Source organism: Stenella coeruleoalba (assembly GCF_951394435.1).
Source record: "Stenella coeruleoalba genome assembly, chromosome: 13".
NCBI classification, from domain to species: domain Eukaryota; kingdom Metazoa; phylum Chordata; class Mammalia; order Artiodactyla; family Delphinidae; genus Stenella; species Stenella coeruleoalba.
The window spans coordinates 69,692,127-69,713,011 of record NC_137159.1 but is presented as its reverse complement, the minus strand read 5'-3'; the positions used below and the strand labels follow the sequence as shown (position 1 = coordinate 69,713,011).

Here is a 20,885-nt window from a genome sequence, read left to right as displayed (position 1 = left end):
GGTACAGAAAATAAAATCTCTTTGCTCTCCTGCGTGTAGACTCAAGACCCAGCAGCTCTGGGACTTTGCTTTTTTTTTTCCAAGTTTCTCACAGTCAGAAGCCTGGATGTCAAATGACTGTCACTCGTGACTGTCCTCTGTGAACCCCTGCCTGCCCTTCCTCAGTCCTTTCTGCCCCATGAGGAGAGTCCCCGGACACCGAGGCTGGCCTGGCCTCAGTCCTTCCAGGGAGAGATGGGCCATCTGGGCATAGGGGTAGGGAGATGGAGGGTGAGATCTCTGGGCAAGGTCCACCCTGGGGGTTCCCTTGGTGTTCCAGGAAGGGCTGGGCCGGGTCTCCAGGGGCTGGGGGAGGATGGGAGCCTCACCCCTCAATGTCTTCCTCTTCCGTCTCATTGGCCTTGTGGGGCGTCTTGATGTTGTCCCCCTTGCCCACCACGGCGATGTCACACTTCACGTAGCCCTTCAGCCCCGCGGAGATGTCGTCGGGGTCCGACAGGATGGCCCACTTGTGGTGGAACTGGTGCTCTGCAGTGGCGAGGAGAAGGGGCTGCACCTGCTGGCCTACCCAGGGCGGCACCTGTCCTCGGGGCAGGCCTCGGAGCCCAGGTCACCAGGTCTTGGGGCCCTGGGGCCACAGCTCTGCCTGCCTCTCGGCCAGGGAGACAGAGGTCCCCGAGCAAGGGTGGCCGAGGCAAGGCCCCGCCCCTGGTCATGCACCCAGGCGTGTGGCATGGCTTCAAACAGAGGAGCCTCCTAACTGGTTTCTCTGCCTGCAGCCCTCCTGCCCCCAACCAATGCAGTCAACCACCATGCAGCTGCCAGACAGAGCCCTCAAAGAGGCCCTCCCTCTCTCACTCCCCATTTCAAACCCACTTGAGGTTCGCCAGTACTTGGGGGAAAGACCACAGACCTCAGCATCCCCTGTGGGGTCTCCTGATACAGCTCTCTGCAGCTCGCAATGTTCACCCTCCGCCCGCCCACCCCTCCCCCCCACCCCGTGCTCCTGCAAGCAAAGCTGTTTACCCCTCTCTGAATAATTCATATTGCTCTTTCATAGCCCCATGTCTTTGTGGCTGCTGTTCTTTGAGCTTGGAATGCCCCCATCCCTTCTGCCCCCTACCCCAACCCTCCACCTCCCTATTCACACTTCTAATCATTTTGTTCATGTGTCTCCTCTTCCATGCAGCCTTCCCTGACTTCCTCAGAAGAGCTGATCCTGGCCCCTTTCCATATGTACATCTCTTATCTCACTGTCACTGTGATTATCTACTTATTGTCTGTCTCCAATTTCAGACTGAAAGCCTCCTAGAGACAGACACTGGTAGTGTCACCCCAATACTCCCAGGAATTAAGACGGTGTGGAGGAAAGGACAGATGTCAGGAGAGGAGCCCACTCTAGGACGGATCTGCCCCTTCAGGTTGACTTTAAAGCTGTTTGCAGGCGTAGCCTGTACGAAGGGCACATCTTCTTCCTTGATTTTGTGTGGGCACTGGAATCTCCAGGGACTCAGAAGTTTCCTCTTCCCCTCCCTCCTCTTTCAACTTCTCCTATAGTTCAGACCTGTTGCCAGCAAGCCTCTGTCTCCCTTTGGTTCTGTGAGATGTGTTCAGGACTGTGTGCAGAAATCGGCCTGTTTGGGGATAGGCCAGGCCAACTGTGTCTCCGGAGAGACAGTGCCATTGCAGAGTCCGAAGAGACAGACCGGGATGGTGAGAGCGGAGTAAGCCATGTGCGTGAGGGGTCACTGGAGGCCGTCAGCTGAACTGGCGCATCTCAGGAGGAGGGGGCCATGTCCTAGGCTGCCCCAGAGCTTCAAGGGTCTTGCCAGAGTGGATGTTTGTGGGATGGATACAGGAACAGATAGATAGCCAGATGGCTGGATGGGGAGATGGATAGTAGAAGACGGGTGGTAGGGTGCCCGGCTGGCCTAAAAGGTAGATGGATAGAGGGATGGATGGATGGCAGATGGATAAATGGATAGAAGGATGGATTAGCGTACGGACAGGTGAGTAGGTAGATATGTGGGTGGGTGAAAGAATATATGGGTGGACGGACAGATGTGTGAATGAAGAGTTAGATGAACTGGGGAAATTTAGCAAGGAAAGAATAAGACTCAGGAGGGACATAAAATTTGTCTTCAGAGTTAAAGGCTATTTGAAGAGGGAGTGGATTTTTTCTTTCTGTTCCTTCAGAGAGAGATTGGACTGGATGTTTTTAAGCTCTTCGAGCTTGAATGATCTATGATTTTGTGATTTTTATGTGTATAATCTTGGGTTTTCGGCTTAGATTTCCTGGTCTGAGTCATAGTTATAACGTGCGCCAGCCGAGTGTCTACTAGGTTGAACATAAGGAATCGCCAGTTTGTTCAACCTAATAGTTTATGGCACCTCTGAGACACAACTTCTTTTAGCCTCATTTATCTCGTCTGTAGAATGGGAAGGAATGCTGATGTCCCCCTCACTGTTTTGTGAGGGTCAAATGTGATTGTCTGGGTGAAATTGTATTGTCACTGTCAGAGGACCTAATGGGGTCCTTACTGCACCCAAGTGGCGGGTTCACTTCAGGGACATGGGTGGGGCCCAGTGCCAGCTTGTCTGCCCGTGGTTCCCAAGCTGGCCATGTGGCGAGTGCTGTCTGTCAGGCTGAGGCACCTCCTCTGTCTGGTCCAAGCCTCATCAGCCCTCTGGGCCAGGGCTTGGGGTTCCCTCACTAACCCCACGCGGTATTGGCGTATGGGTTCCCCCAGAGCTGCTGAGCAGATAGTCCACGCGGCTGTTCTCAGGCAGCCTGGGTCCCTGGACGGCTGGTCAGTGAAGGTGTTTTCAGGGCACAGTATCCCTCAGAGACTGCCCCCCGCCCCCCGCACTGGGTGTTGAGGACATTGTGGCTCAGGAGGGACTCTGGAGTCACACGGCCTGACCTCACTGTAGACCAGCTGGGTGACCAGGGAAGCCCCGGCATTTCTCTGGCGCCCAGGCCCCTCAGCTGTAAAAGGGGGCCATGCTGCCGACTCTGCAGGCCTCCCGTGAGCCCCGCCGACTGGGCGCAGGTGGTCACTGCGACTGTATGCAGGCTGGGCACCCCATCGCTCTGCATACCTGAAGACCGTGTGCACTCACGGCCTCACCTGAGCCCAGGGCCCGCCAGGGTGGGAGGGACTGCGTGTCCCGGAGCTGACCGGCTGTGCAGCTACTCACCCGGCTGGGAGTACACGGTCCCCACGTCCATTTTGAAGGAGCCCACCAGGGTGCCACTGCGCAGCAGGTTCTTGGAGTGAATCACCTTCCGGGCAGAACCACCAGTCAGTCACCAGTCAGGTGGATGGGGCTGAGGCTTTCCGTGGGGCGGGGAAGGGCTGACTGATAGCGGCGCCATGTCACTCTTTCTGGGGATGCGAGCTTCAGGTGAAGCAGGAGGGCGCCTGGCAGGGCAGGGGCCGCTCTCTGAGGCTTAGTATCAGCCTCTTGTGCCTCGCCTGTGCTCTGCTGGCTGCCAGGTACGCGTGAGCAGGCTGTACGCTCTGCTGAAGGATCTAGCTAATGGGGCGAGAGGGGCCCACGTCCAGCCTGTGCCCCACTTGCCCGGCTGTGTGTCTGGGTGCGGGTCTGACTTTTTAGGGTTGGCCCGCCCAGAGGGGTGCCCTTTTCAAGTCTGCACAGAGGTGCAGTTTGAGCTAAGAGCCCCGCCTGCCAGGGACTGCTCCCCACTCACCGAGATCTTGATGATCTTGTCGAACATGACGTCAGGAGGGACATGGAAGTCGAAGACGAAGTACTGGAGGGGGAAGGACCCAGACTTGCTGTCACTTGGAGGGCAGGGGCTAAATGCCGGGCCCTCCCTCCTGACAGTGCCTGTCTGCACCCCGGCCATTTCCCTTGAGCCCCAAAGTTTGGATGAGCAGGCGGGGCAACCACTGGTCCCCCGACCCCGGGGGAGCTGGGAGTCGTGTGGTCTTGAGCAACACATCTTCTGAACCTCAGCTTCCTGAGCTGTCAGACGGGGGTCATGATGGCCCCCCTCAGAGCCTTGTTATGAGGCTTGATGAGACACATGTAAGATACGCTGTGGTTATATGGGTCCCACAGACATCACCATTAAACCACAATGCTGCCTAGAAGATGCACCCCAAGTTTGGAGGTGTTTAAATGTAAACTAAGCTGAGCCTTGGAATTTAGAACCGATGCACTTGATCTGCTATAAATGTAAGTGCTGTGGGCGCGACCTGTCCTCTCCGGCTGGGAGCTGCCACTCACAGTTGCAGTGCCCACCCATCTGTCCCGGCCTCGGTGTGCAGGCGCTGGGAGCGAGGGTGCGGACAGCGAGCAGAAGGCCCACTGTTTTGGTGAACTTGTGGGCAGGGAGATGGAAGAAAGGTTGCCGAAGAGCTTGGAGTAAATGAGAATCTGCTCCTGGCTGCTGGAGGCTCACACTAGAGCATTGTGGGTAACAGCGCCCGCTTTAGAGCCAGAAAGACTGAGCTTTCCCTGTTGCTCCAATCACCTCCCTTCCTGAGCCTCAGTTTACACCTCTGTGACGTGGGGATAACGAGCCAGGGCCACCATGTGGGACTGCTCCGGGGCAGCATTCACGGGGTTGCTGGGAGGCGTGGTTCGGAATCTAAATGAGATGACCTGGGTCAAGCATTCAACCCAGGCATGCACACGGCCACTGCCCAATAAATACCAACTGCTACGAAGCACGATGCCCAGATGATGCTGGTCATGGGGGAATTGAAGCTCTGGAGAGGTGGGTGGTACAGGCATCTAGACACGCAGATGGTAACCGATGCCTTGAGGCTGGGGAGATACCCAGGGAGAGAAGGAAGGACAGTAGGAAAGAAGCAGGCCCAGAACAGCGCTCCAAGAAGCAGCAGCACTTCAGCAGTGGTCACAGGGAGTGATGCCAAGAAAGGCAGTGAGGAGAGGAGCTGGAGAGAGGGGAAGGCAGGAGAGTGGCGGGAGAGGTCCCCAGGGCAGGGGGCGGCGAGAGGATGGAAGGGCCGGGGCGGTCAAGGGAGAGGGAGAAATGGTGGATGTTGAGGTCCTTGATGTCTGGAACAGGGCAGTTTCAGGAAAGATGGGGCGCAGAAATGAGTGCAGGGATTAAGGTGAGGAAGTGGTGGTCACTAGGAGGTATGTGGGACTGAGGAAAGGCACAGCTAGGTGGATAGATAGATAGATGGATGCATGGATAGGTAGATGGATGGATAGATGATAGGCTTCTGGCTCCTGTCCTTGATCGTAATGGTTCTTCATAGTTGTGCTTAGAATATGCTAGAGTGAAAGGCCTTATAGACAAAAGGGGAGTCAAAAGAAAAGCAAAGGCAGAGTTGGTGATGTTGAGTGGACGATATAGTGGTAGATTCTTTGGGATGTAGAACGAGAAGGATTCAAGGCAATGGGGGGAGGTGGTTGTAGGCAGAAGGAAGATGACAGTGTCTGGGACCGGACGCACCGAGGAGAGGTCTTGGCCTGGGCTGTGGACTGTCAGCTTGTTCTGGGGGGGGGGGGTGATGGTTATGAGCCCCCCTTCACAGGAAGACAGGTCCAGAGCCAGGCGGGAGGGTCAAGGCCAGGCCAGGTGCCGCAGAGCTGTGTCAGCCCTAGGAGAGCGAGCTAACTAAGCTAGAACTCTGCGCTGTCTGGGGTCGTATTCCTTGTAATTCCTGAACATATTTCCCTTTTGTGATTACTTAGAAATCTAAGTGATGTTGGTCGTTCCCACCTCCCTCTATTGTGTTTAGTGGAACCAAAGGTAGGTTCCCATCAACTCAGAGAATTAGCGGGAAGCAGCACACCCCTGGGACCAGAAGAAGAAAAGGGAAAGAAAATTCTAGCTTTGGGGCTGGGAGGAATCATGGGAAGATAGTTTAGCGCACTGGTTCTCAGCTGGGGCCGATTTTAACCCCCGGGAGGCATTTGACGATGTCTAGAAACCTTCTTGGTTGCTACATCTGAGTGGAGGATTGCTATCGGAGGATTGCTTGTATCTAGTGGGTAGAAGCCAGGGACGCCGCTCAGTATCCGCCAATGCACAGGACAGTCCCTACAACAAAGAATTACCTGGTCCAAAGTAGCCTCAGTGCTGAGTTTGAGAAACTCTGGTTTAGAGGAAACAGAAATTGAATAAATCAGAGTTACTTGTGTTTGTGAAAAAGAACAAAAATATGATCAAGTGTAAATTTAAGATGATCCAAAGATGAGTGGAATAAACAGTTTTAGCGGATATAAATGTAGAGTTTGGAAAATGGAACTAGGAAGTGTGCTGTTTGCACCCGCTCTGTGGCCAGGCTTGAGCTTGGTGCAGAGCAGATGCCCAGCGGATGGCTATTTCTTCGTCTGGGTAAGTATCCATTCAGCAAAGTGTTACCAAAGCCCTCTAGGTACATGGCAGGCCCTGGGCTGGGCTACAGCAATGCAGGAGACTGGGAGCCTCCCGGGTTAGACATGAAGAACCAAATGCAACTTGGGGATGTTGTTGTCAGAGAGAGAGGAATGCCCTGACCTCTGACCTAGAGAGTGCCAGGAAGGCTACTCAGTGCAAGGACATTTGAGCTGGGCTCTGCAGGGTGAGTAGGAGTTTGCTGAGGAGCCACAGAGTGGGGAGAACAGCTCTGTTTCCTTGGGAAGGAGGAAACCATTTGAATGAAACATGAGGCATGTGGGCCTGCTGCAAGGTGAGCCCTCCCCTCAGGCAAACATGGCTTCACCACTATCAGATAACTGTGGAAGGCCATGGGGCCCTGTCTCCACATCTGTTAGGGAAAAATAGATGTTATCTAGGCCGGAGGTTTTTCCAGTCAGGGATGTGTCCTGACATAAGGTCAGAGGTGTCCAGCCCGAATTTCCTGACTCCTGGGAAGGTTGCCACATGGGGCTGAGGGGGGTCCTGAAACAGCAGTGTCCCAGCCCTGTGGCCCTGCAGGAAACCAGCTGTGAGAATGGGGTCCATTTGTGGTCATTGAGGAGACCTCGGCCAGGCTCTGGCTTTAGCCTGGGTCCCCGTGAAGGGCAGAGCTGTGCATGGGTTTTCCTCCTGAAGGCCCACGACTGGGGCCGCCCACAGTTTCCCAAGCGATGCCCTCCCCCAAGCAGCAGACGGCACCCTCAGCCCTCACCACCCCCAGGATGGACACCGAAACACAGGATGCAGGTGCCTCGTTTGGCCAGGGTGCCAGCTGACTTCTGGCTTAGCCTGATGTGTGCTCAGGCATCTGAGGGGCATCCTTCCCCAGAGCTGATTAAGATGGGTCCCTCCCTGGAGCCCAGAGTCACGATGCTGTGTCTGGGGTGACCGTCCAAGGTGGCAGACAGAGCGCTGGGCAGAGGCAGGGCAGTCTGGGCCCTGCTCTGTCTACAGTACTCTCTGTGATCTTGGCCCTTTTCATATTGTGGCCTCAGTCTCCTCCTCTGTAAGATGGAAAGATTGAACTAGGTCTCTGAGGTCCTTTAACTTCGATGTGGCCTCAAACAGCTGCAACGAACAGCAGTGGGTACTGGGCCTTTTACCCCTCACTCCCCAAGCATCACGGCCAGTGGTCTGGAAGGACCCCGAAGAGGTTCAGGTGCCCATGACGGCAGCTGAGCAGAGAGCGTGCGCACACAGAACCCGACTCTGGCACGTAGCACCCAGGCCAGATCTTTCTCCAGGAGCTTCAAGGTCCCTTGGGTAAGATGGGATTGATGGTGACAACTTCTGACAGTGTGAGAGCCAGAAGAGATGATGTACCAAAAACGTTTACGAGAGTGCCCGCCGCCATGCAGCAGGTGCTCGTTAACGGTGCCAGTGCCACCACGGCTGGGGCTGGAAGGAGGCGGCCCCGCCTCGGGGCTCTGGCCTGGGAAACATCCGGGACCAGGCCTCAGGGGGTGTGCAGTTCACTCACAGGCGCTGCTGGGAGCAGCACAGGAGGACCTGGGGTGCTATTCCTTTCACAGGGTGGCCCTGGCCAGACCTGTGTCTGGCTGGGATGTGGACTGGGGCTTCAGAGGGGGCAGCACTGCGTGGCAGCAGGCTGCGGGTTGTAACGGGCGGGCCAAGGTCACGCCGGCTGGCGGCCCTCTGTGTCCCTTGACTCCCAGCTTCTCCTGCTGGGCCCCATGGGGCCGGGCCCAGCCTCTGCCATGGTTCGGAGGCCCCTTCCCCACCTGGGGCCCCGGGCGCTGACCTCGTTGTAGTAGGGGCAGTTAGTGGACTCCTTCATGGAGGTGTACTTCTTGTCGTCGCCCACCTCCACGCACACCACGGGGTCCACGTTCAAGCCCACCAGCTGCCGGGCCTCGATCACCGTGATGCTGACCTGCGGGCGGGCAAGAGGGGGACCGAGAAGGAAAGCGGGTGAGGTCGGATGTGGTCCTGCAGGAGTCGGGGCCCGGGCAGCGGGCTGGAAGGTGCCGGGAGCCAGCACCGGATTTGGGGGCCAGTCGGCCTGCCGTACATCCGCTGGTGATCCTGGGCTCTTTCCCCCACTAAGCCTCACTGTAGACAGGTGTAGGAAATGTGAGCTCTTGTTATAAATGGCTTCTCAACTAGAATTTACTTTCAGTTAAGTGGCTGGTGTCCCAAACAGATAGGGTCGTGTGTGACGCTTAATATTGTTTCATTTAAGTCTCTTGAACTTGCATTTTAACAAAATAGCTTACGTTGAGCTAGTATCAGCATTTGCCTCAGCACTCCTCTAATGAACCTGTATGAGTTGCTTTTTACGATTCTCATCTTGGAGAGTTGGTATTTTAATTGCTGTGCTTTGATGCAACTACTAAATATGATTTTACTCAAGAGAATCATTCTCCCTTTTCATGAAAAAGAATAGCCATGAAAATTATCATCCACTGCGTCCATCAGATATTTATATATCTTATAAATATCCGGAAGGACAAGAAAAATCCACACAACGAAAGTAACGATGTTAACAAAATAAAAACCCTGATGACAACGAGAACGTTACCAAGCAAGTATGTAGAACTGGAAACTGAACATTTACTAATTGAAGTAATACTTGAACTATGAAAACAAGCATTTCTATGTGGAATGAGGTTCCACAGGGAATGGAACTGAGAATCTGGAGCTCTGAAGGAGTTCAATAATCATTGTTTCTTCAGGGAGCTAAAAGGGAAATAGAGCCAGCTCTGAGAAGTTTACTGTGAAGAGAGTAAACAGACACTAGAAGTCCTTCCAGAACATTCTTTGCGTAGTAGTTTATAGAGTTTTAAGCTCTATGAAACTTTATACCAAAGATTTTTTTAAGAGCTCATTTTTTCCCCAAAACTAACCCATCCCTTTTCCTCCATTAAAAAAAAAAAAAAAAAAAAAGATTTTCTGTAACTCAAGACTGGGAAGTAGACAAACACAGTTTTGGTATAATAAGGTAGTAAAGATATACCATCAGGAGATTAACTTTTGCAGTGTGAGAGGTTGGCTGGTTTTTATGTTTTTCACCCAGGGACTCAGCCGTAATGATAGCCTTTTTGCCCCCTGCTCCTTTTCAGGACCCAGAGTTCCCACCTTCTTCCACTGAGCAGAGCCAGTAATGGTGGACGACCCTAGCTGGAAGCTCTGACACCAGGCGGGAAGCAGGTAGGGAGGGGAGGGCACAGGGCTGAAAGGAGAAAAGGGTGGGGCAGGAGGAGGAGGCTCCAGTGCGTGTTCTTTGCAGGCTGAAGGGTGGCCTGAGGGGTACCCTGAGAGTGCACAAAGGAGGTCGCGGCCTGGCGTTAGTGGGGGAGGAGAATGCCAGTCCGGGCTCCCCCCGCCCCCCCGTGCTCTATGGAGGGGAATGTATCATTTGGACTTGAAATTAAAAAAACAAAACATTAAACTCTGAAGAAGGGGATTTCAGTCATCAGCAGAGGACTCCGTCTTTCCATGATGGAAGAGGGGTAGGCAAATAGAGCCACTAAGGGACCAACTGACCAGCTGACCAGGGTAACTCTTTTGGTGACTGACTATTCCATCCTCTCCTTCCAAGATAAGGGACATAATCCTCAGGTGACTCCATGAAACTCATCACAAGGAACACCGCTGAGTGTAAATCTATACCTCTGTCCTGGGAGAACCCAAGAGTCATGGTGCTTCGTGACCTGCTTTTGAGGGATCTGACCGGGCTGCAAGAACATCGCTGGGAGCGGAGATGAGAGGCGGTGGACCCTTTAGTACTGCTCTTCTGAAACATCCTTTATGTTCCCTCGTCTCCAGGTGACAGAGATGTGACATGACCAGTTGTGCATTTTGAGAAGATCACTCCAGTGGTGGCGTAGAGCATGGAGTGGAGGGGGCAATATGAGAGCAGGGAGATCAGATAGGAAGCGGCTGCCATACGGCACTTGAGCTGGATAAATGACGTGGAGGTGAAAACTGGAGAGATGTTTGGAGGTGAAAATGTATATGGTCTTGGTGGCGGGAAGAGAGGGTAGTGAAGAGACTCAAGACTCTGTGACCCGCCAAGTACATCCCTGCCAAGTGCCAAGCACCAAGCTTTGCCCACTCTGATGGGGAAACTGCATAGTCACAGGGAGGATGCTTTGCCCACTGTGATGGGAAAACTGCATAGTCACAGGGAGGAAGCTTTGCCCACTGTGATGGGGAAACTGCACATTCACAGGGAGGAAGCTGCAGCTTCTCGCTTTTGAGATGCCAATAATCAGGAAAGGGTTTTCGCATTACATGCATTCTAAACAGAAGAAACAAAGGGCCTGAGTACACCATGGTCTTTTCACCTTGGGACCTCCTTTCAGTGCTACCCAATCTTTAGGATGGTTCTGAGCCCTGAGGATCCTTCCTGAATCTGAGTTCGGCTAAGTGCCTCTGGCTGAGGTCTTTCTAACTCAGCAAAGCCAAGTTCTCCAAGAGAGTGAAGTCCTTCTGATAGGTTTTTCTTGCTTTATACATTGTACTTATTGAAAGCAAGAATAATTCCACATTTGCAACCCTCACATTGCATCCTCAGCTCTCTCTCCAAGTGTGTTAACACAGTTGAGAAGTGAATCAACCTGTCAGGGAATACTGTGTTACCAGGTCCAATACAACTGTTTTGTTCAGTTCAGAATGTTTACAAAGTCTTTGGAGGCTGACTGTCTGGTCCACTTCATAAAAGTCTCTGTTAGGAAGTGGTCTGAAAGAGCTTTTGAAAACAGGCAGTAGGTAGTAAGCTAAAGATGAACAGGGACCAGAGGGAGAGACTGTTCAAAAGGCTTAATTAGAGAGAAATTAGTTGCTCTGACTATGGGGTAGGACACCCTCAAGTTTGAACCTTGCTTCTAGCTTTGAATAACTGTGTGACCTGGGGCAAGCTCCTTACCCACCCTGGGCCTCAGTTTCTCGCCTATGAAATACAGTAATACCTATACTTGGGTGGTTGTTAAGATTACATTAACTCAAATGGGAAACATACCTACCTAGCCTAGTGCCTGGCACATAGTAAACCTTCAAAAAGATAACAGTTACATTAGCAGCAACAGTAACGGTGACACCGTTTTCTATGTGCCTTTACATGGCGGGCTCGTGACACTGTGGATTGAACGGTATCTGACTATGGGGTCTTTGCTCTTTAGAAGTTTTTCTCTTCTCAGAACACAGAGGAGCAAAGCCCTGAGCTGAGCTTCCTGGAAAAGCCCTCAGAAGTGTTAGGACATTCCGTGCTTGGGTTTTGGCAGAGAGGTGAGGAGGTGACATTCCCAAACCTCCAAGGAGCCCAGTGGTGTGAGGTTGTCTGAATCCCCAGGGGCAGGTCCGCTTGACACTGCCTGGGGCTATTTTTCAAGCCCCTGGGAAGATGGTCACCGACTGGATGAAAACAAACCGAAGCAAGGATTCAGAGAGACAGGGTGCATCCTTGAGGAAATATGACCAGATGTACCTGATACAAAGAAAGCTGGGGTCAAGTCCTCAATATTATCACCTGAGTGAGGTGAGGTGGGCTGTCCTTAAAGAAGGGAGCATGGGGCCTGGGAAATGGGCATCAAAGATAAAGCCCTAACCCGGGAGAAGGGTTTGCTCTGATTCTGGGGCCTGGCGCTGGCCCTAGGCGGGAAGTGCAGTGGCAGTCAGGTGAGGTCTCCTGAAGGCTCTGCCCTCCCAACCAGCCAGCAAACTCCCTCAATCCTAGGAATGCCCAGCAGTCTTTTCACCTACAACTGGGTCTTGATAGCTCCTAATGAAGGGTCCAGAGGAATTCGTGGTCCTTGGGCCCTTCTTGTTTGCAGTTTATAAATAAGTACTAGGTACTTCCGGCTTGTACATTAGCCTATCGTGAGTTATGTTAGTGTAACTCAGTCTCTCAGGTTCCGATCAACACTGGGAAAAGAGACAAAATTGAGGGTGTGGCCCTGCAAAGCTGAGGATGAGGCCCCAGGCTGGGAGGGCTACACTGGGTCCTGCTGTTCACATGGCCCTCTCCCCGCAGTTCCCAGCCATGCTCATGCCCCATCCATCCTGCCTGCACTGTGGCCACATTAGCAATCTTATAGCTGCAAATCTCTCCCTATCTCAGCCATTTTAGAAACATACAAATAAAAAAATTAAGTGTTAATTTCAGAAAATACAGAGAAGCAAAAAACACCCACATTCTCAGCATCTATAGATAGCCAGGATTGACACTACTTCCAGCATCAAAATAATACAAAGCAACAATTTAAAAAAACACACCAGGGGCTTCCCTGGTGGCACAGTGGTTGAGAGTCTGCCTGCCGATGCAGGGGACACGGGTTCGTGCCCCACATGCCGCGGAGCAGGAAGATCCCACATGCCACGGAGCGGCTGGGCCCGTAAGCCATGGCCGCTGAGCCTGCGCGTCCAGAGCCTGTGCTCCGCAACGGGAGAGGCCACAACAGTGAGAGGCCCATGTACCGCAAAAAAACAAAACAAAACAAAACACCAAAATATCTATCTTTCTTCAGAGACACTTATTTAAAAAATTTATTTTTGGATGCTCTTTGGTCTTTTTATGGTTTTTCCAGGTCCCTCTCACTTTATAAAGACCGTTACAAAATCCTAGGAGGGCTTTGACCAGCATAAGCAGAGTTCTCAAGCTGCTCTTTGGGTTTGTACTTCTCTACTTATGACACTGCTGTGAGTGCTTTCCAGGAACAAGCTTACTTTGGTAACATATATTCAGCTTGTGGTTCTCTATGACCCTCAGATCCATGCCTTCACAGAGTCTATAACGCACATCTGGCCAGAACCCCCCACTAGACAGAGTCGGAAAGGCATGAGGCCTCTAGCTGCCCCACCTACCTGGTAATCCATGGGCCGCCCGGCACTTGGCTCCATCTTAATGTCTGGCTTGGATCTGAGGAGGAGAATGTACTGTCAGGCTGGGTGTAAGGGGACTGCTTGCAGGGGAGGAGGGCACTGGCAGTGGTTAGACCTTGGAGAAGGGCAGAAGGACAGAATCATGATCTTCAAACACTCCAGGACTGCCAAACAGAAGGGGGATCAGTTGTTCTCAGAGGCTCCAAAACAGAGGACTAACCAATGACAGAAGTGATAGGTAGACAGACATTAGGTCAACAGGTTCAAGTGTGGGCTGGGCAGCTCCGTGATTTCCCTTTGCCCGGAGGTGTTGAATGACCTGGGAACAGGCTCCTGCCTTTGCAGGGGTAGAGGTGAGGGAGACATCCAGGAAAAGAGGAAAGGGGCAGGGTTAGGAAGGAGCTGTCCATGGGCCCTGATTCTTCCCCACCCAAATTCCAAACATAGCAAGCTGGGTCCTGCCTGACCTGGGGAAGGCAACTGGGGCTGTGGGGTTCCTGCCCACTCACCGCTTGTTGGAGACGTTGGTGGTGAGAGCTGTGACGGAAGCTAGTGACACGGAGTCAGGATCCAGCCCATCCGCCAGCCGAATGGCCAGGCGGTCAAGGTCATCCATCTCCAGTACTGCCGGTTCATCTGGGGAAGAGGGAGGGCCAGTTAGGTGGGCTGGATGGTGGGATAGTGACTGTATTTCCCTTTTTGCTTTGCCATCCAGGAAGCTGAGTCAAATTCCAGGTTTACTTGGTAGCATCTGCTTAGAATGCTATGGTCTGCATATCTGTCGTGTTTCTGGCCTAATCGTGATCTCTGATTTTAACTGAAATTGCACCTGGTCTTGCTTTTTAATTTTAATTGAATGTAACTCACTTATGCAAGCACTGAATATCCTTCGTGGAAGAGGGTCAGGAATAAAATAATACATACTTATGTACCTCCTGTACCAGTAGCTACCATTTACTGAGTGGCTATCATGTGCCAGGCACAATGCCAAGCACGTTATACATATGTCTTTAGTCCTCATAATCCTCATAGCCACAGCCTGGCAAGATAGGCACTATTCTCATGTAACCAGATGAAGAAACTGAGGCTTAGGAAGGAACTTATCCATGTAAAACAGCTGATGGAATTCAGAACCTAACCCTGTACTGATGTGTACTAATCCAGCTAGATGAAGGAATGACGGTTCTGAGAAGCCACCCAAGGATGGTGGGTTTGAGTCTCAACCGGCAGCTCTACCCTCTCCAATCTAGGAAGGCAAAAGGCACAGCTGGAATTCGCAAGGGGCAAAAGACAAAGAGAGAGATTCTGGGGCCAGTGGGCCACACAGGGGATGCTGGGGAGGGAAGCCAGGAGCCCTGAGGATGGGTGTGTGATCTACAGACCTGGGTTAGAAAGTTACACACAGCTCCCCTAATACACTCCATTTCTCCCCTGTATTCCAACTGTACTCCCTGCCTCCTCTTAAATAGCTGTCTTGCGCCCTCCCCAGCCTGCTGCTCCGGTGGCACCAGTGCCACAGGCCACTCCAGTCTTCCAGGACCCACCCTGCCTGTCTCCCCCAGGGCCGTCCCTGCAGCCTCGTGAGAGGTCACGGGGAAAAGGCAGGAGAGCGAGTCCTGCCACAGAGCAAGCATTCTCAGGACTCTGATTTTCCCCCAGAAATAGGGATTTGGCCAAATAACTTTCTTCTTTTTTTGTTTTTGTTATTCCCTCCTCTAATTAAAAATCTCTAGGCTTCTGTGTGGAGAAGAAAGAATGAGAGCAAAGAGGGCAGGATGAGCCCAACGGACTGAGGGGCTCTGCTACTCAGCTCTAGACCGGAGGAAACGTGCTACCCACCCTCAGTCCTCGGGGCGCCTCCTTCCGGAGGACCACTCTCAGGACCCGGCTTCTCCTCCAGCCAATGAGAGGCCAGGCCCCTCCCAGGTGGATCCGCCGGCCAATAGCAGGAGAGCCCGTTGGGGCGCTGCCCGCGGAGAGGAGGGGTTTGGTCACCGGAGGGGAGAGAGGGGCCGCCTGGACCGTGGGCGGGGGCACGCGTCCATACCTTGTCTTTGGTGTTCGTCTTTGTGATGCCGGTTCTTGCCGAGCTTCATGGCGGAAAACACACTCCTCCCGGCTCTGTGAGAGGGGGCCGCCAGAATGAGGTGGAAGGAGATAGGCGCCGGGAGGAAGACACACAGACATAGAAGAGCAAAACCCAAAAGAACACGTAAGGGAAAGGGAGATCCGAGCTCCAGCCCCTCACCTACTGGTCCCAAGATGTATTTGGGGCCAAATTTCCCAAGTTGGGAGCCGTGAGGGGGAATTAGGGCAGAGGAAACCCCGCCACTTCCTCCTTCCCCATGTCTTCACACCACTCAGGAGCAGGTCGGGGACGGCGACCAGTAAAGGCGGCCTTCAGGTGGAAAGAACCGTTTCAACTGGAGCCCCTCGGGGTCCTGATCCCAGCCCCCTCAGTCCAGTCTTGGAGCTCTGAGCTCCGCCAGTGCCGCCAAGTTCATCCTCCCCGACCGTGCACCCCACCTCGGCTGAGTGGAAAGAAAACCAGACAACCAGAGATAAAGCATCAGAACAGAAGGGCAGAAACGGGACTCAGAGGCACAGAGACTGATGAGCAGGTAGGAAGTGTGGTTGAAACTAGCTGCTTAGTTCCCAGATGGCTCTGGTGCTCGAAGCCTGCCTTGTCTTTCCCAACCTCTCTGTGCCTTTGGATTCTCCTGGGTCCCCAGTGAAAAGAAGGAGATGGGCCCTTTCCCGTCTCTATCTTTGGTCCTGGCTTTGCCCCTTCTGCCTGTCCCCTCTCACTACAGAACCTCCACCCCACCCCCCAACCAACCCCCAGGAACGTATGGCAGATTCCATAGTTCCTACCTCTTCCTCTGGTTGGTGTGGCCTTGTGCCCCCAGGAGAAGGGCCTTGCAGTCAGGGGGGCTGAGGGAAGGGGGCAGGGGGTCCTCACTGTCCCCTCAGTGATGTCCCCGCAGCTGAGCTTGTGATCCCTGGTCCAGGAGGGGCCAGGAGTAGGATCAACAGGCAGTAAAGTGCAGTATTCCATTACCCCATCAATATTGCATGAGCTGGACACCTGACTCCGTCCACTTCCCATTCTCCCTCCTCCTGGCTGTGCCCCTGTCATCCTGGGCCCCATCCCTAGGTGGGGTGGATGCAGATTCCAACCCTGAGCTCACCTACAGCAGCAGGGCCCACCCATCTTTGGGTCAGGCATCTCCTTGTGGAGGTTTGGCTATGGTCCCCCGAGAACCCCTGTTCTTTTTTTTTTTTTAACATATTTAAAAAATAATTTAATCTCCACAGCAAGCTTTGAGGAGGATACTATTGACCACAGTTTACAGTTGAGGTTTGAAGCAGTTAGAAAAGCTTTATTCCATTGACCACATCTTATTATCTGTAATGAAGAACGCCTGTTCTTTACGCTGGGTCATGTGAGATTGGGGAAAACCTTTCTGTCCTTGTAGAGATGGCCTAGATATCGCAAGCCTCTCCTCCCCTCAACCTGGCCCTATCCTAGCTCCAGGCCTTTTCTTTACTCTTCATATGCCTGGCAAGACATGAAGAGGAATGTGTCTGTGTCCCAGTGAGAGAGCAACTGAGGACCACCTCTTTCATGTGGCACCAGCTCACAGTTTAAGAAACACTGGCATCTTCATGATTTCCTAAAAAGGCACGAGGTGGGTGAAAGAAGGCTGGGGTAGCACTGATCTCTTCACACTATCCGGCATCACGTTATCCAGGACATATCAACAGGAGGAAAGGGAAAGAAAGCACTCTAAAAAAAGAAAACTGATGCCTTTGGAGTTATCTTTAAAAGTTTCTCCCCAACAAGAGATTATATAACCTTTCTTGAGCCACTAATCTGGGCCAAAGGCTTTTCCAGATGTTTGCTCATTTCATCTTCATAGCAGTCCTGGGAGGGACATATGCTTCTCCTTGTTCAACCCATGAAAAACCTGAGGTTCAGAGAGCTGGGATTGAAGCTACCACCTCCCAGGCCGGCAATACTTCCACTGCATCCTCGCTGCTGTGGGATTGCACTTCTCTGGGGGTGTGAATCCCGTCCTGACCATTTGGAACTTTGGCAGAAAGTCTCCATGGGGCCAGCACAACTTGCAGATGGGGACGTTATCTGTGAAGAGTCCCATGGACCAGGCCCATGTTTACAGAGAGGGGGCTCATTCAAAGTAATGTAAGCATCAAGACATTTTGGGAAGAGAAGGCTATAAATATTAAATTACTGGTGACCTAACACTGCACCAATCAATGAGCCCATTAAAAACAGTCGTATGGTGGTGAGAAAGGAACCATCCCGCCTGGCTTACAACGAACCATCCTGGGCGATTTCTCCCTGCTTGGTGGCCTTGAGGGCAGGGGTGCCGGCCATACTCTGACTCTTGCAACAGGAAGTGAGCCTAGTGTGGGCCCTCCCTCTGCTTCCTGTCCCAGCGTTTGGGTTTCCTTTCCTCCTAGCCTTGCTGCTCTCCTGCCTTACCCAGGAGGGCCCTGTGCTGACCGTGTACAATCACTTCTTGGTCATTCCTGGGCTGTGTCAGCCTTAGAGACCCCAGCCCCAGTCCGTGTGTGACTTACACGCTGCCATCACACAGTCTGTTCCAGCTACACAACCCCAGTCCCATCCCACCCCCCCACCCTGCCCTAATGTCCCCCAGGAAAGTGCTCTGAGATGGTAGGTCAAAGCCATGTATGGGGTCAGAGCAGGCCCTGCCTGCAGAAGCCATCCACTCTGCATTCTGATACCAGATCTGGTCCTGCTGCCTGAGGCCCAGAGGGGGTTTGGGTAGCAGGGAATTGTAGATTTCTGATGCTGGTCCCAAGGACCCATCCAAGTAGAAAATGGCCTGGGGCTTCCCTTGGGCAGTTATGGCCCTTGAATTTGAAAGTCACTCTAGTCCTTAAAACAAACATATTTGGAAGCAAAGATTGAGACTAAAAAATCTATACTTATCAGACCACTGTCTACCAGACCCTGAAGCAATTCGAAGGAGAAACCTCTCTCTCCAGACCCTGCATGATTTTAACCATATCAGGTGGATAAGTTCATTGGTGGGATTCCTGTGTACCTGGGATTATCTCCAAATGGTGACATTCCTTTACAAAAAAATATATACTATGTAGGGCAAGTGTAATTCCCAGAATTCTTACTGTAGGCTCTGTACCTATTCATTTCTCTTCAGTGACTAGCTCTTCATTCCTGTGAACTGTGGGCAGCAGAGCATGATGTCATCAGCTCTCACTGCCCTTTGTAATTTTCTAATTGATGACACATCAGAATTCACTGCCCATCAGTTGCCCATCATGCCTGCTTCTCTTGGCAAAGGGTAAAGGTTAATTTTGAAATAAATGTTAACTTAATCAGGGAATTTTGAAGATTATCCACTTGTATTAAAGACTTAGATTTCAAAAAAGGTAAATTGTTGATTAGGTTACAGACTTAGATTTCAAAAAAGGTAAATTGTTGATTAGGTTACTGATGTACTGATGTTTCTTTGTTTTAAATTCTGCATTTGGTCTAGATGGTTCTCCAATTACTAAAGGTATAATATGGACAGAAACAGACAAAGAAAACAAGCCAATAATCAACCTGGTGAAAAACCACTTTGCAACCAAGTGGCTCCTTTATACGTGGCTGCCTGAAAGCCTGAGAAGCAGGAGCTGGGGCGGTGGGCCTCCCAGGACCCTCTGAGCGTGTATGATCACATCTGGGCTTCCCCATTGCTGGATTCATGACAGTCAGAGTGATATGCACACACAATTTAGATAGCTATTTCTCTCTAGAGAGAAGTCTAGTTAGGTCACTCATTTTAAACTCTTTTTTCATTTATGGACCTAATGATTTCTTTGCTGGTTCCATGGCTAAGAATGTCTTTGTGGTTGGGTAATGCACCTGGGGTCCTAGGGGAGAGCTTGGAACTATCCAGTGATGGCTTGGAAACATTCGCCAAATTAAATCTAGTGAGCTGGGTCTCCCTCAGGTCTCTGTGTTATTGTGGAGGTTGTGACGTAGAGGGGTGGGACTGGAAATGAACCGCAGGCCATGGCTGCCTGGGGCTTCTACCCTCCCGACTGCCTGCAGTGGAAACTGTCAAGGCTCATTAGCTCAGGCCTCAGGTATTTGGGAGAAACAAACTCCTACCTAAGAGACACAGGGTTTATGGTTCTCTCTTTCCTCTTGTTTCTCCTCAGGAGAGCTAGAAACTAACCAGTTTTGCCACACAATAACCCTTCAGAGATTTAAAACTGCTCCCACAGCCTTTCTTCTTCAGGCTAAAGAATTTCAACTTGTTTAATCTCTTCTTAGAAATCCCATTTTCCTACCCTTTCAATCATCCTGAGGCTCTACACATTAAAATAAGAATGAAAGCCAGTTTACTCATCTCATCTGTGAATTGGAAATGTCAGGACATTAGGATGGGGTTGTGCAAGGGAACCAGCATTTACAGTGGGCCTACGACATGCTCGCACTGTGAGGCACCCCTTAGTACCGTTGTGTCCAAAGGGATCAGGCCAGCCTGAATCCCTTGGGGGTCCGGCCCAGGACAGACTGGGGAGCTGGAAGTCAAGAAGGGTCTTAGAGCATCACCGATCTCAGACAGAGAGCCTGGGAGACCGGCAGGTTGTTTGTGTCTCATACGGGCCTTTTATGTCTAACTGTCCATGCAAAAACCTGACCCTGAGCCCTCTCCCTAAGTGGGACCCCCAGCTCAGCAGTCTGATGTCATCTCCCACACCCCCCAAGATCCTGTTCCCTGGCTTCCTCTCCAAGTCTGGCACATGCCCTCTGCCTGAGGCTTCTTCCCTGGCTTGTAACCTGGCAAACTCTCCGATCCTTCAGGTCTCTGGGCCCGAATTTCCCCTCACGGTGCCATTGCCTTGTCATGCTTTTTGCTCCTGTATAACAAGCGGGAGTTGGAACTCAATATGCTTTTGTTAAATGTGACTGGGAGTCCCCCGGATCTTAATGCAAGCAGACCCCCCAAGCCCACGCCAGTGCTCGTCACTTCAGATCCCTCTACAAATAATCCTGCCGTCGCCATGATATTGTCTTGTCGACTAATTTTTAACTTATTGAGACCACAGTTTTCAGCAAATCTCTTAACATCTCTGGGGCTCAGTGTCCCTATCTGGAAACTAAAGACCACATTCCTGGCTTTTCAGCTCTTGTTGATGCGCTCGGAGAATTAAATTTAGAATATAGTCAGGTGCTCTAAACTTACTGGGCCTATTGGGAACTCTGGGTTGGGAGTTAAATTCTCTGGGTTTTAGTCCCAGCTCTGCTCCTCTTCCGGAGTCGCTTGCTTCCCCTCTCTGGGGCTCAGCTTCGTCATCTGTAAGAATGGACGTTGGAGCAGAGCTCCAGTGTGGTCAGCCCTGACTGCCACTGCCCTTGTGAATTCCCTGTGATGCTAGAAGATCCTTGAGATGATGCAAGCTCTGGGGAGGCTGAAAGACCCACTTGTCTCCCCCCGACCTTGTGGCGGCCCCTCCCATCTGGAGTCCTCTGGGGAATGGAGGTGGTGAAGACCACCAGAGGGGTTCATCTCTCCTTAGCTTTCTGGGCTTCATGCTCCGGCCAGCCCCTGTGGCCACTCGGTGC

General features: G+C 52.1%; 1 protein-coding gene across 2 annotated transcripts in view; it reads right to left on the bottom strand.

The window, feature by feature from the left end:
* Nucleotides 1–15,461, bottom strand: part of LOC307196185 (otoferlin) — a 38,722-nt gene extending 23,261 nt beyond the window's left edge. For both annotated transcript variants that reach the window (XM_079940941.1, XM_079940942.1), the window contains exons 1-7: nt 15,300–15,461; nt 13,762–13,888; nt 13,235–13,289; nt 8,172–8,303; nt 3,716–3,778; nt 3,202–3,286; nt 369–528 (exon numbers count right to left, since the gene is read on the bottom strand). In XM_079940941.1, the coding sequence (XP_079797067.1) occupies nt 369–528; nt 3,202–3,286; nt 3,716–3,778; nt 8,172–8,303; nt 13,235–13,289; nt 13,762–13,888; nt 15,300–15,348 (671 nt within the window). In that variant the 5' untranslated portion in view covers nt 15,349–15,461. The remainder of the gene's footprint in view (nt 1–368; nt 529–3,201; nt 3,287–3,715; nt 3,779–8,171; nt 8,304–13,234; nt 13,290–13,761; nt 13,889–15,299) is intronic.
* Between the last annotated feature and the right edge of the window lie 5,424 nt (nt 15,462–20,885).